The sequence below is a fragment of the Leucoraja erinacea genome, chromosome 2 (assembly GCF_028641065.1).
Source record: "Leucoraja erinacea ecotype New England chromosome 2, Leri_hhj_1, whole genome shotgun sequence".
In the NCBI taxonomy this organism is placed as follows: Eukaryota; Metazoa; Chordata; class Chondrichthyes; order Rajiformes; family Rajidae; genus Leucoraja; species Leucoraja erinaceus.
The window spans coordinates 32,089,884-32,104,756 of NC_073378.1; the positions used below are offsets into that span (position 1 = coordinate 32,089,884).

Consider the following 14,873-nt stretch of genomic DNA (forward strand, 5'->3'; position numbering starts at 1 on the left):
AAACAGTAGACACAAGACACAGAACACAAGACACTACCCTCCCCTTTATACCGCTATCACCCCTCTCCACCCCAAGAACCTCGTGATCTCCTGGGGGAGGCAAAAAACCGGATAAAAACCCAGGTCCAATTCGGGAAAAAAATCCGGGAAATTCCTCTCCGACCCCAATCTAGGCGATCGACACTTGTCCAGGAGATCACTCAGGTCTTACTATACTAACCATACCTAGGTCCATATCCCTGCCCTCTCCCCGTAGCCCCTTATCCCCTTGGCAGCTAAAAAACCATCTATTTTAGTCTTAAATATAGTTAAAGTTTCTGCTTCCACTGCTCCCTGGGGCAGTGAAATCCATAAATTAACCACCCTCTGGGTGAAGAAGTTCTTCCTCATCTCAGTTTTAAAAGAGCCCCCCCTCATTCTGCAACTATGTCCCCTAGTTCTAGTGTCCCCGATCATGGGGAACATCCTCGGTGCATCCACCCGATCAAGGCCCCTCACGATCTTATATGTTTCAATGAGATCGCCTCTCATTCTTCTAAACTCCAAAGAGTAGAGTTCCAGACTTAACCTTTCCTCATATGTCAATCCCCTCATTGCAGGAATTAATCTTGTAAACCTTCGCTGCACTGCCTCCAGGGCTAGTACATCCTTTCTTAAGTATGGACCCCAGAACTGTACACAGTATTCATGTGGCTCACTAATACTGTGTACAGCTGCAGCAAGACCTCCGTGTTTTTATACTCAATCCCCCTAGCAATAAAGGCCAAAACTCCATTGGCCTTCCTGATTGCTTGCTGCACTGCATACTAACTTTCAGTGATTCATGTACTAATACCCCTAGATCCCTTTGCGTTGCATTACAACGCAGCTCCTCCTCATTTAGAAAATAACTTGCCCTATCATTTTTTTTCCCAAAGTGAATGACTTCACATTTATTAGTATTAAATTTCAAAAGATCAGACTTTTAGTAATATAGACATTCATTCATTCACTCTCTCCCTCCCCCCCCCCTCTGTCTTAGTCTGTTTTTTTTAAAGTTTAAAATGAGGGAGGGTGAATAAGGCAAAATGAGCAGCCCCTGTACAGTTGGGTGCTATGGGCGAGTGGTGGAATAATGTATTGGGGGAACGGGTTGCGTCGGGGGAATGGGTGAGCGGTGGAACATTGCGTTGAGGGAACGTGTTGCGTTGGGGGACCAGGCCTCCCGTGTGTCAGGGATCCAACAAGTCCCATTTGGTCTCATATATTACTAAAACTCTCATCGGAAGGGGGTGCTGTTGAGTATGGTAGCCTCCCCTGCAGCTGTTCGTCCTTTCATCTTTTTTTTATTTTTTAGTCTGTCATAAAGTTTTGTTATGGAGGTCTTTTAGTCTTTTTAGGTGGGGGATGGGGGGGGAAGGATGAAACTTTTTCTCAGTCACTACCTGGTCGAGGATGCCTCTTTCCTCCGAGCCGCAACTTCGCCCCCTCCTCGCGGCCTACCATCTGGATTGGCGCAGCCTTTCCTGCCGGAGACCGACCAGAGCTTCGGCTTCAGCAGCGGCACAGCACTGAAGTACCATCGCGGACTGAGCGATGCCTTACCAGGGTCGGCGTGTTGGAGCTCCGGAGTGCTGGGACTGTTGACTTTGACACCGTGGAGCTGTGGTCTGCGGAGCTTCCAGCTGTGGGCGGCGCTGACTTTAACAACGTGGGGCGCTGGGATCTTTCGCCAAGGATTACCGTGTTGGAGCTCCGCCCAGCTCAGCCTGTGGACTTCGGTAGCCACTGTCTCCGGTAGGAAGCGGCCGATTCGGAACTCCAAGCCGCTGAGAATGTTCGTCCGACGCCGGAGTTCTATCATCCGGCACAAGGGCCTGAAACATCAGGCCGCCATTGCGGCGACTGCGGAGGCCTCAATAGGCCCCGGCCACGGGTGAACAAAAAGGAAGATGACTGAACAGTGGGAAACATTGATTCTGCTGTGTGGGGATGTTCATGCTAAATTCTATCATGAGTTGTGTTCTTTTTATTTGTATAACTGTATGGTAACCCAAATCTCGCTGTACCAATTGGTACAGTGACAATAAATGCAACCTTGACCTTGAATCTTGTTTCTATCTATCTATATTTATGATCCCACGTGATACGCGAAAACGGTACACGATGGCGCTAAAATTACCACCCTCCCCCCACATGGGAAAGATTGATTGGCTCCGGGGACCCAAGTCGAGTCCATTCATTGTCTCCGGGGAGCGCTGACACCGCCCCGCAATGTTTTACAAAAAAAACTACAGAACTTTCCTTCGACGCCACCCCCGGGTGAGTGGTGGATTATTGGTTTGGGGAATGAGGCCCAACAGGCCCCACTTGGGCTCGTATGACTATATCATTAAAAGCCTGATCTTGACCACTTCCTGTTGTTCTGTATATTGATTTTAGAAAAAACACTGGCATTCTGGCTGTGATTTTTGGCCATCTTATTCAGCGCCCCCCTCCGCTGTGCAGGACAAGAGGATTTTTCCCATCAATGAAAAATAAAAGAGTTATTAGTGTTTAAAAAATGTTGAGATTCTCTTCCGAAGGGACTAAAACCCGGAGGTGTTGAGTGCTCAGTCAGTCTCTGCAAGATGGGGGAAGCGAGAGAGTCACGTCTCTCAGTGTGAGCTGTGAATAATACTGAACACATGTCTACTAGATTGTGAGTGTGGTTTTACTGACCTTGTGAGCCCTTAATGTGGTTTGCAAATGAAAATGTGGTTGGTTGGTTTGAAGTGAAGCACTGCAAATGGTTGTTGTTGGCGGTGGTTGGTTGGTTGGTTTCAAGTGAAGCACTGCAAATGGCTGTTGGTGGTGGTGGTGGGTTGGTTTGAAGTGAAGCACTGCAAATGGCTGTTGGTGGGTTGGTTTGAAGTGAAGCATTGCAAATGGCTGTTGGTGGAGGAAACTTGACAACTTCCTGTTTGCACTGTACATTGATTTTAGATAAAACGCTACCACTTACTGCTGTGATTTTTTACCATCTTAGTCCCCCTCCGCTCATCAGGTGCAGAGGATTCTTCCCATCAATGAAAAATAAAAGTGTATTCAATACCATTTCTAAAACACTCAAAATTCAATTGGAGTCAGATTCAAAATTAATAATATTAAGAATGTCAGAGGGCTGCCCTAAGTCAACGATATTCCAAAGACACTTCCTTGACTACAGTTTAATAACTGCGAAAAAACTTATACTTAAATTCTGGAAAAAGGTAACAGTTCCCACAGTGAAGATGTGGATCACAGAAATGACCGAGACACTACATTTAGAAAAAATAAGGCTTGTTTTGCCTGACAAATCAGATCAATTTTCCAAAATATGGTCTCCTTTTATTGAATTTCTTCCACAACAGAATGGTTGAACACAAATTCAAAACCGACGCTAGGTCGGGTGAGCGGGTGTAGGGAAGAGTAGTGGGATATCTCCACTTTTTTCTTTCACTTCTTCGTTAGTTCAGCGGTTTTTCTTCTTTCTTTTTTGTATAATTTTCGAAATTCTTTCTTTTCTTTTCTTTTTCCTTTCATCTTTCTTTCGTTTCTTTCCTTTCTCCGATTCACTTATTAGTTTATAATCACTTCCCGTGGGAGGGATTATAAAACCCAGAAGTGTGGGTGTGGCTCCTTCTTTGCAAGATGGGGGAGGGAGAGGTCACAACACTGTCTGAGCTGTGAATTAACTCAACACACTGAAAGTCTACTAAACTGTGAGTGTGGCGTTTAGTGTGGTTTTATGGCGTTTTCACCCTGGTTGAAATGGTATGAAACTGCATTTGAATGTGGTGGCCTTGCACCCTGCTTGAAGTGGGAGGAGACTGCATTTGAATTCCGTGTCCTGCTTGAAGTGGTATGAAACGGCACTTGAATTCGGTGGCCTTGCACCCTGCTTGAAGTGGTATGAAACTGCACTTGAATTCAGTGGCCTTGCACTCTGCTTGAAGTGGTATGAAACTGCACTTGAATTTGGTGGCCTTGCACCCTGCTTGAAATGGAATTTCAAGGAATAGCCGTGAGTCAACTGCTCGCCCACCAGCCGTGAGTGAGCTGCCAGCACATCAGGCTTGAGTGACTGAGCTGCCACCCCAATAATCCATTTGGCCCACAATGTCCATACTAGCCCTTTGGAGAACCAGTCCCTTCAGCCCACAACACCCATACTAGCGCTCCAGAAAGTCCCCCCGTCCCCCCAACTCCCACTGGCCACCAATATAGGAAGTGGTGGAGAGGTGGAATATTGCGTCCCACTTAGTCTAGTATATTACTAAAACTCTCATCTTGTTTGTATGCGTGCGTGCGAGCTTGGATGTGAAACCCAAAATACCGTGCCAAAACAGTACACGATAGCGCCACAATTTTTAGCCCATCTTACTCATAATTGTCCTGGGATGTAAATGACATGTTTCGATTGGATTGATGTTATATTTTACAAATTATTGACATTTTAAACTTTACAAAAAACACTTTTCAAACCACTTTTCCACTTGCCCTGCCCTTCAGCAACGTTCGGCATCACAATGGGATCCTGAATCTCATTTACATAAAACAATCGCGATTAAAAAAAAAAAAATCAGTTTTAATCAAATGTTTTCATTCACAATGACGTCACAATGGGACCCCAAATCTCATTTACATTAAAAAAAATCAGTTTTAATCAATTAATTAACAGCTAACATTGTGTTTAGGTTTTGTTAAAGGAAAAACGCGGTTTTCATTGAGAATTCCATTTTTTTTAAGCATCGTGATTTCCATTGTGGGGGTGGGATAATAATAATAATACACTTTATTGTCATTGTAAATACATACAGCGGAATTTCAGGTGCACTGCCCAAGCGGAGCTCCAACGTATCAGATAAATAATAACAATAAACATAATTAAAGGCCGCAATCTCAGCCTTTCCCTTCCCCTCCGACGGCTCCATGAGGGAGAGTGGGGAAGGATGGGTGGGGGGGGGGTATTGGGAGCTTTTGCATTTTCAGCTTGAAATTGTGCAATCTGGTGCATACTGTAGTGAGTCTTTTAACTTACACTTGAATGCAACATTTATGCTTTAAATTGGATTAGGTATGAATAAGGTTAGGCTAAATTACATTCCACAGTAGAGCCAGGCTCTGATCAACAGGTGTATGGAAATCAGAGATTATATATATATATAATAAATATATATGAAAAAACACAGAGAAGCAAGTCAAGAGTCGGACTTCATCAATGTTCTGCACAAATAAATCAATCAACCTTACCCTTTGACTAGAAACAAGACAAAAATAATGCCACATATTCAATCGTATATGGTTCAATGAAATTAAGATATGTAAAATATATATATATATATATATGGAAACAGGCCCTTCAGCTCACCTAGTCCACACTGACCGGCAACCAGTTCCATCCTACACGCCAGGGACAATTTACAGAAGCCAATTAACCTACAAACCTGCACATCGTTCGGATGTGGGAGAAACCGGAATATCCAGAGAAAACCCATGTGATCATAGGGAGAATGTACAAATTCTGTACAGATAGCACCTGTAGTCAGGATCACATCTGGGTCTGTGGTGCTGTAAGGCAGCAACTCTACTGCTGCTCCACCGTGCCACCCCATTAAATTATTTTTTCTGTGATATATTTATTATGGTATCATGTCAATAAAGATGAACACATGATTCTGATTTCTGCCCTTAGTTGGATAACACACATCTCTAGTCATTGTCTTTTATGGCTGGTTTTCAACCTCTTCAGTCTGAAGGTCTTGACCTGAAACATCACCCATTCTTTCTCTCCAGAGATGCTGCCTGTCCTGCCGAGTTATTCCAGTTTTTAGCGTCTATCTTCAGTTCAAACCAGCATCTGCAGTTCCTTCCTACACTCTTTGTTAAGCGAAATAGGTCCTATTGTCATAATATTATTCATCTCAACTAAGTCTTTCCTTCACCTCTTTTGCTGCAGAGAATACAACCCCAGTTATCAAATCTTTCTTCAAAGTGAAAAAAAAATTCCAGTCCTGCTAATATGTCCATAAATCGCCCCTGGATCCTCTCCAGAGCAACTGTACCCTTTCTACAATGTGTCGTAGTCTTACAGCATGGAAACAGGCCCTTTATCCCAACTTGTTCATGCAGATCAAGTTGCCCCATCTAAACTAGTCCCATTTGGCCCATATCTTTTTAAACCTTGTGTGTGCCAATGTGTGTGTGTGTGCCAATGTGTGTGTGTGCCAATGTGTGTGTGTGTGTGTGTGTGTGTGTGTGTGTGTGTGTGTGTGTGTGTGTGTGTGTGTGTGTGTGTGTGTGTGTGTGTGTGTGTGTGTGTGTGTGTGTGTGTGTGTGTGTGTGAGTGAAGCGGCGACAACATCCGGAGTGAGCGGAGAATTGGTGATGCCCGAGGAGCATCCCTCCCCCCCGGGAATGCGGGCGGGCCCAGGCGCTCCGTGTCCAGCTGGGGTCAGGGGGAGGTGGGGGTCAGTGACCCGGGAGTCAGGCATCGGAGTGGAGCCTTAGCCCGAGACTCGATGCCCCCTCTCACCCCATGGGGTGTGGACAGAGCGGCCGATGGGCACAGAGCTGCCGGAGGTGAGGGTGGGGAGGGTGCCTCGGGGGGGGGGGGGGGGGGGGGGGGGGGGGGGGTGGGGGCCCTGTCTCACCTATCATACCATCTGCAGGGGAGAAACTAAACTACTTTTTTTTCCCCCAAATCATCCCGTGGGCCGGTAGTTTGACAGCCCTGCTTTAAACCAATGCCCTCTAGTTCTTGAATCACATATCCAGGGTAAAATACTATGCATTCACCTTATATATTCCCCTCATGGTTTTTACTCGCCTCTAAAACAAGTTTTGCTTTATTTTGAATTTCCACCACCTGCAGATTTTTGGTTCCATGAATGTCAAATGTACAGCAGTTTGCCATTTTAAATCGTGTGCTTAAGAGTCTAATACAATTAAATTGTTTGTTCTTTATGGAAACCCGCCGACAGAAAACTATTCTCATTGGTGAGTGTGGAGGAGATCTGGAAGCCTTGGGCGCATTGAATAGTTCATGACTCTATTCATTTATTAAAAATTTGAGCATGAGAAATTTGTGATCAGCGTGAGAGCTTGAGAATTTCATGAAATGCAAGCCCTGGCAGCCCTGATATAGGGAGAGGAGGGGGGGGGGGAATAGAGGGAGAGGTGGGGAGTGGGGAGGGCGGGGGGGGAGAGTAGGGGGCAGGTGAGGAGTGGGGGAGGAGGGGGATAGAGTGAGACAAGGGGGTAGGGAGTGGAGAGGGGTTATGGAGGGACTGAAGGTAGGGGAAAGGAGTGGGAGGAGAGGGGCAAGAAGACAGAGGGTAAAGAGGAGAGAAGGTGAAGAGGAGGGGAGGGAGTGCTGGGGGATGAGATGGAATGGAGTATAGGAGTAGGAAGAGGGATGGCAGGAGAGGTAGAAGGGGAGATCACATATCCCGGGAAAAAGACTATGCATACACCTTATATATTCCCGTCATGGTTTTTACTCACCTCTAAAACATTTTTTTGCTTTATTTTGTATTTCCAGCACCTGCAGATTTTGGTGGCATGGATGTCAAATGGAATCATTAGTACTGCAGTTACATTGCCAGTTTCTCCAGCCTTTTTTTGTCTACCTTTGATTTTTCCAGCATCTGTAGTAGGAATGTTACAAAATGTTGAGATTTTAAAAAATAAGCCTGTAATTTATCCCATCAGATAAAGCACAAAAAGAACTTTAATTTGATACCCGATTCACTGTCATATCTTCAGTATTGAAAAAGTTATGGCCGTTTTCCTACTCGGAAAGTAGCATCTCGTTCCCTATTGCTTTTCCACTGACTTAACACAAAAGCTGTGATCGAGAACGGTCAAAAGCCCATAACTTTCTTAAAAATTAAGAGAACTGAATGAAAATTTCAATTATAGATTGAAGCATTCTGAAACAAATATGAAACATCTTACTTGGATGACCTCAAATTGAAGCATACAATTAGTTATTTACCTAATTGTAGCTAATTACAAAAGTGACCGTTGTGACAGAAATAGTAATAAACACCCAGACTGCCTTGAAAAGTGATATTCCCAAGATCAGAACTTTAATATTATTGTATTATATGCTGTAAGTCCATAACAGATAGGTAAATAAATTACAATTTCCAGCAATAGACCAAGTCTTTATGGAGAAGATCAGTTGCTAGCTGGTACATTCGCATATCATAATCAGTAGCATCATCATACTCCTCAGATTGTAACCAATAAGCAACTCTGTACACCTTGTTTTTCCCAACTTTTCAATTTTGGCATTGTAAACCACAGGTTTTTGATCTTCAAACCACGCAATGACATGCCTTTCTGCCCACTACTTTCCCATTAAGAATGTCCTGTAGAGCATCACATTTGGAGTAGTCCAAATTCGGATAATCTCTGCGAATGCTGCCTAAATTAGTCTCTTTTGCTGGGCATTTGGATTGACAATTTTGCATTTCTTCTCCGGAGACAAAAGTAAAGAAAAAAAACACTGAACAGCATTAACAGAAACAAGTTATTATTTGCAGTTTTAGAAAAAAAGGTAGAAATGATAATGTTAAACGCTAAAACAAATAGTCAATACCCAACAATATATTGAAAATATTGATCATGGATAGATAATAACACAAAATATAGATGATTTAGATGCTCTTATGACATGATTGTCCAAAAACAAATTATGATTTTGATTATCTTGAGAGTGGATGTTTCTGGAATGTGATCGATTGGAATGTTGCCGTTGCCATAAATTTAAGCCCATATCGACAGGCAAGACATGGTCGATTCGTATGGGGCCTAAATAAAATTTTCGCATCATAAGATTAAAATAAAGTCACACCAAAAAGCAAAATAATATGTTAAATAAACGACATGCCTTTCGTTTTGTCCTGATATTGCGATCCGCTATGTTGAAGGCGGTGAAGGCTTTTTTAGTCGTGTTTAAGTTTAATACAGAGACGCAATGGTACAGCAATTTTTTTTTTTAAACCCGCGAACGGAAACGTGAACGATTTTTCTTCATCAGATAGCAGCCCGAGGAAACCCCTCTCTGACAATCAATACAAACCTTCATTTTAATTCCCCCCCACCCACCCACCACACACACATACACAAAGCCTCCAGAATCGCACGCACCGGCTGGGGCAGATTTGTAGCGCGGCTGATGGTAGGTTTTGTAACAACGCTATCTGCAGTTCTTTCTTAAACACTTGCCATTTTAAATAGCGTGCAATGTGCTTAACATAGAAACATAGAAATTAGGTGCAGGAGTAGGCCATTCGGCCCTTCGAGCCTGCAACGCCATTCAATATGATCATGGTTGATCATCCAACTCAGTATCCCGTACCTGCCTTCTCTCCATACCCTCTGATCCCCTTAGCCACAAGGGCCACATCTAACTCCCTCTTAAATATAGCCAATGAACTGGAAGCCTTCCTCTGGGCAGAGTTCCAGAGATTCACCACTCTCTGTGTGAAAAAAGTTCTTCTCATCTCGGTTTTAAAGATTTCCCCTTTATCCTGAAGCTGTGACCCCTTGTCCTGGACTTCCCTAACATCGGGAACAATCTTCCTGCATCTAGCCTGTCCAACCCCTTAAGAATGTTGTAAGTTTCTATAAGATCCCCTCTCAATCTTCTAAATTCTAGAGAGTATAAACCAAGTCTATCCAGTCTTTCTTCATACGACAGTCCTGACATCCCAGGAATCAGTCTGGTGAACAGTCTCTGCACTCGCTCTATGGCAATAATGTCCTTCCTCAGATTTGGAGACCCGCGCAATACTCCAGTTGCGTCTCAGTCCCTGCTGCAGTAGAACCTCCCTGCTCCTAGTACTCAAATCCTTAAGACAATCAAATTGCTCGTTCTTTACGGGAAACCCGCCGACTGAAAACTATTCTCATTGGTGAGTGTGGAGGAGATCTGGAAGCCTTGGGCGAATTGAATCTTACGTGACTTTCTTTATATATTTTTTTGAGCGCCAAATATTCTGTGATCAGCCTGAATCCCGCGCTCAGGCTGCGCGAGGCGCTCGATGCGTCAGTTACGCGCTCGTTGCGTCTGTTACGCGCTCGTTGCGTGGTCCCGCGCTCGTTGCGTGAGTCCCGCGCTCGATGCGTCAGTTACGCGCTCGTTGCGTGAGTCCCGCGCTCGTTGCGTGACCGTTGGCTGCCCAGCACTATCCCCCACAATACACTGCGAGCGGCTTAACGGAAGTCGGGTTCCTGGAATGGCGGACGTTCAGTTTTGTTCGGTTGCGTCCTCCACCTCAGTCCGTTGGATTTCGCAGGCGTTGTCTATCGGGGCCTTCTATGATCTTTGAGCAAGACCAACGCGCCGTCGCCGTGTAGCATCAGGCCAGCTGGGCAAATGCTCTCCGGAGCTCAAGCCGCCGGGTCGGCTCTGAACATCATCGGACTGCAAGGCCCGGCGCTGACGTGCGTGAAGCAGGCCGCCTCCACGGTGAACACCGCGCCGCCACCACAGCCTCCTCTGCCGGTCATCACCAGCGTACTCTCTCCCATCCCGGTGCCGGCGTCGCTCAATGTCTTGGCCCTCCCGCAGAATTTCACTCCGGTGTCTTTGGGCTCAATGACTCCGGCCTTGAACGCTTTGATCCCAGTGAGCGGCCCTGGCGGACTCCCAAAGCCAGGCCAGGTTAACCTGCTGCCTGCCACCTTTCAGATGGGCCAGAGCAACCTTGCCATCAGGGCGCTGCCTCGGGCATTCCTCATGCCGCAGGGATTGACCATTGACCGGGCGGCCAGACCCACCAGTATTCCAGGGAATTTGCCGACGATTGAGCATCTAATTCAGAGCGGGAAAGACGCCAACGGCTTACCTGCCTACACCCTCATAACTCCAGTTCAGTTCGCCTTGCCTGTTGCTCCCACTGCGACCAGCAGCAGCAACAAACCAGGCGTGCTCTCCGCCACGCAATTGCCACTTCATATCGACCGGTCGAATCAAGCGCCGTGCGTTCCCCAGCAAGAGCCCTCGGTGATCGCAGTTGCCGCCGTGGAGCGGGAACCGGCGCCGTCGATGCCCGCGGAACTTGCTCTAAATCTGCCGCCGGCGCCCGTCACCAGAGCCCAACAGTGGAAGAGCTGCTCCTTCTGCAGCTCACTGTTACCGCTCAGCGCCTACGACAACCACATCGCCACCGCGCACAGGGCCAACAACAACAGGCCTGAGAAGGTCGTGGCCTGTGCCAACTACCTACAGAGGGCCGGCGCCCACATCTGCAAGTGTCTGTTCTGTGAGTGTTACGTACACGAAAACCAACTGTTTTGCCATCTGCTAATGCATGGCCTGACCTGCTTGTTCTGCTCGCAAACCTTCTACGATCTGGCCAAGTTTACCGCGCACACCAAGTTCTCGCACGCTGGGCTGAGGATCCAAGTGGTGGAAAACAACAAAGACGGAGCCTCGTCCTCCAACCAAAGCAAAGAAGGCGGCTTTAACTTGACTATCACGTTACCAGAAGATGAAATGGGTCCCAACGACATCCACCTGACCCTCATTCCAAGCAAAATGTCCTCTCCTCACGCGCCTTTAGTAATCGAGGTGTGCAGGCACAAGGCAGAGCAGGTAGACATCATTGCAGAGGCTGTAACCCCGGGGCCACCAAGTTCAGGGTGTCCTTTCTGTTGGAATCATTTTCGTGGTTTGCAATACGAAATGCATTTGCACGAGAAACATCACGTGGCACCTGTTGTTCATCCGCTACTGAAGATACCCTCGTTTAAGTGCATTTACTGTCAAGCTGTGTACACTGACCACATGTCGGCATCAACAATCTCTCTCCATCTTTTTCGCTGCAGGGGCCTTAATAAAATGCAAACTGTTACTTTGCCAAAAGACACTGGGCTGTCAAAGCGTGTGTTTTCAGAAATCGGCGAATTGGGGGCTGAACTGGTTTCAAATGGCGACGGAAGAAATTTAGCGCCGCCGGCTTCAAAACGATTAAAGACTGATGTAGCCACCGTCTATTCTAAAGTCTCTCCTTTAGCACTGAGTAACACGGCGAATACTTCACACTCCTTGCCCTCTTCGGATCCATCTACTGTGCTGGCGCTAGTCCCGAAAGGATTTGGCCATCGCCCCTACAAAGAACGAAAGCTGTTCCTCAATGACTATTTTCACAAGCAACCTTACCCGAGCAATAAGGAGATCGACCTGTTATCTTCAGTCCTGTCCCTGAAGAAGAACGACGTTGTCCTCGTCTTTGACACAAAACGGGGGTCGTGCTTGAAAGCAATGAAGGACAAACCTTTTGTGCTTTTAGGATTCAACATGTCGGAACTGAAGAAAGTAAAGCACGGGCTCAGATTTGATTTTGGGGGAACAAGCAGAAAGCCGAATAGAAGTTAGTTATGGCTTGCGTAGGAGGGAACTGCCGATCCTGGTTTCCACTTAAGGTAAGACACAAAATGCTGGAGTAACTCAGCGGGACAGGCAGCGTCTCTGGAGAGAAGGAATGGGTGGGTGACGTTTCTGAAGAAGGATCTCAACCCGAAAGTCATCCATTCATTCTCTCCAGAGATGCTGCCTGTCCCGCTGGCTAACTCCAGCATTTTGTGTCTATCTTTGGATTATAACTGTCCATCCTTCCAAATCCTGAAAATGAATGACTTTGACAGTGATACTGTAGATTATTGTGTAAACTTTGTCCAGACTCCATTGGTGAAGTTGTGCACCGAAGATGGACACACAATGCTGGAGTAACTCGAAAGAATGGGTGACATTTCAGGTCGAGACACTGCTCCATTCTCCAGTCTGAAGAAGGGTCTCGACCCGAGATGTCACCCACCCATTCCTTTTCTCCAGTGATGCTGCCTGTCCAGCTGAGTTACTGCAGCATTTTGTGTCTATCTTTAGTTTTGACATGAGTGTCCACCTTGGTCATAGGGTACAAATACATGGACTAATCTATACTGGAAGACAATCAAATTGTTCATGGCATTTTGCTTTAGGGGACGCTTCTTTTGCCATACTGGTCATGATTCCTTGTGGCTGGAAGCTCGAGATCAAGATGAATCTAAATACAAAGGTTTAACTCGAAATCCTGCTTAAAGCCAAAAATGTTATTGTGTTTATTTACAGCCACTTTACATGGATGCAGTGCGGTTTGCAAAATGAAATGTAAACTTGCATTCAGGTAGAAAGGGATATATTGGTATTAAGCACAGGTTCACGATGAGCTTTGCTATATGTGTTGGAGGATGAATTTAATGTCAATAACACTGTGACTTTTGCTCTGCCCAATTTACAAAGTTCCTGCCTTTGCAGTTTCTTAATGTTTGTTTGAAACATGAAAAGGAGGGTGAGAAGTACAGTTTATTCGGTCAAACCTGCTGCAAAGTTGCCTCTTTCAGTTTAGTATATTGTCAGATGTACAGTGAAAAGCTTTTTGTTGCGTGCTTATAGAGTCAGCAGAAAGACAATACGCGATTACAATCGAACCATTTACAGTGTAATGGGTGCAACGATTGTAATCTGATTGTAGATCTGCTTCTTTGTTGGGCGCCATCTTGGATTATTTTTTGACATTGCCTAGTCCATTTTTCCAATGTTCTTGATCAATTTCGGCTTAGGATGCCTTGTCTGCTTTTCACTATCACAATTTTGTAGTTCCTCTTCTTTTCACTATTACAATTTTGTAGTTCATTTCACAAATGATTAAAAAAAAATCACAGTTCATCATTCAACAATTAGTCCTAAGTTATTTTTCAAAACTAATTTCTTTCTAGTTTTTAGTTTAGAGATACAGCGTGGGAACAGGCCCTGCGGCCCGTCAAGACCAAACCGACCAGCGATGCCCAAACATTAACACTACCCTACACATACACTATGGGACAATTTACATTTATACCAAGCCAATTTACCTACAAACCTGTACAACTTTGGAGTATGGGAGGAAACCTGAGATCTCAGAACAAAACTTAAGCATGTCACGGGGAGAACGTACAAACTCCGTACAGACAGCACCGTACAGACAGTCTGGATCAAACCCGGGACCACTTTCAAATTATGGAGGGGACTAAATATTGAAAACATCGTGAACTGTAACTGGCAGGTCTTTTCAGTGGTTTCTCATTTTAAAATTGCTGTAATTGCACATTGAGCAATTTTCCACTTAAATTCTAGTTTGTTTAAAGAACAGAGTCTGTTACATTACTAAGATTTATCTTGAATTGTTCATAAAGTTTTAGCTATCTTTCCCTCCCCCACCCCATGTAGAGTTTCTGCCTTACAGCGCCTGAGACCCGCCCGGGTTTGAACCTGATTATGGGTACTGTCTGTACGGAGTTTTACATTCCCCCTGTGATAGCGTGGGATTTTTCTGGAATCTCCGGATTCCTCCCACGCTCCAAAAACATACATGATTGGCGTTTAATTGGCTTCAGTTAAATTGTTCGTCGTGTGCGTAGGATAGTGTCAATGTGCGGGGGAGAACTGGTCGGTGTGGACTCAGTTGCCGAACGGTATATTTAACCAATATCTGTATCTCTAACCTAAACACTATTAGCAATTTTATTAAATGCTAATACTAGTAAATAACCATAGAATGCATTCTGGTTACAATATTGCACACCTCAGCATTTCAAAATTACTAGGTAACTTGTTATTGATTTAATGCTTTTAAATTGTCATAAGGAATAGGAGTAGAATTAGGCCATTCGGCCCATCAAGTCTATTCCACCATTCAATCATGGCTGATCTATCTCTCCCTCCTAACCCCTTCTCCACATAACTGCTGTCACCCGTGCTAACCAAGAATCTATATCTGATTGGATGCCTGAAATGAGGGACAAAATCTCAAATCTAACTTTTAAGTGCTGTTTCCAAA

At 45.2% G+C, this 14,873-nt stretch overlaps 1 protein-coding gene and 1 long non-coding RNA gene across 2 annotated transcripts; one reads left to right on the forward strand and one right to left on the reverse strand.

Annotated features, from left to right (window-relative positions):
- Positions 1 to 3,084: 3,084 nt before the first annotated feature.
- On the reverse strand, positions 3,085 to 9,431 carry LOC129708579 (uncharacterized). The gene is made up of 3 exons (XR_008725373.1): positions 9,160 to 9,431; positions 7,507 to 7,649; positions 3,085 to 3,642 (listed from the first exon to the last, which is right to left on the reverse strand). It is a non-coding gene; the product is annotated as an uncharacterized LOC129708579 (long non-coding RNA).
- Positions 9,432 to 10,336: 905 nt separating this feature from the next.
- LOC129708582 (activity-dependent neuroprotector homeobox protein 2-like) lies at positions 10,337 to 13,723 on the forward strand (the record flags this gene model as incomplete). Its single annotated transcript, XM_055654405.1, has 1 exon — positions 10,337 to 13,723. A coding segment is annotated over one exon (2,058 nt), but the record flags the coding sequence as incomplete, so codon positions are not given.
- Positions 13,724 to 14,873: the final 1,150 nt, after the last annotated feature.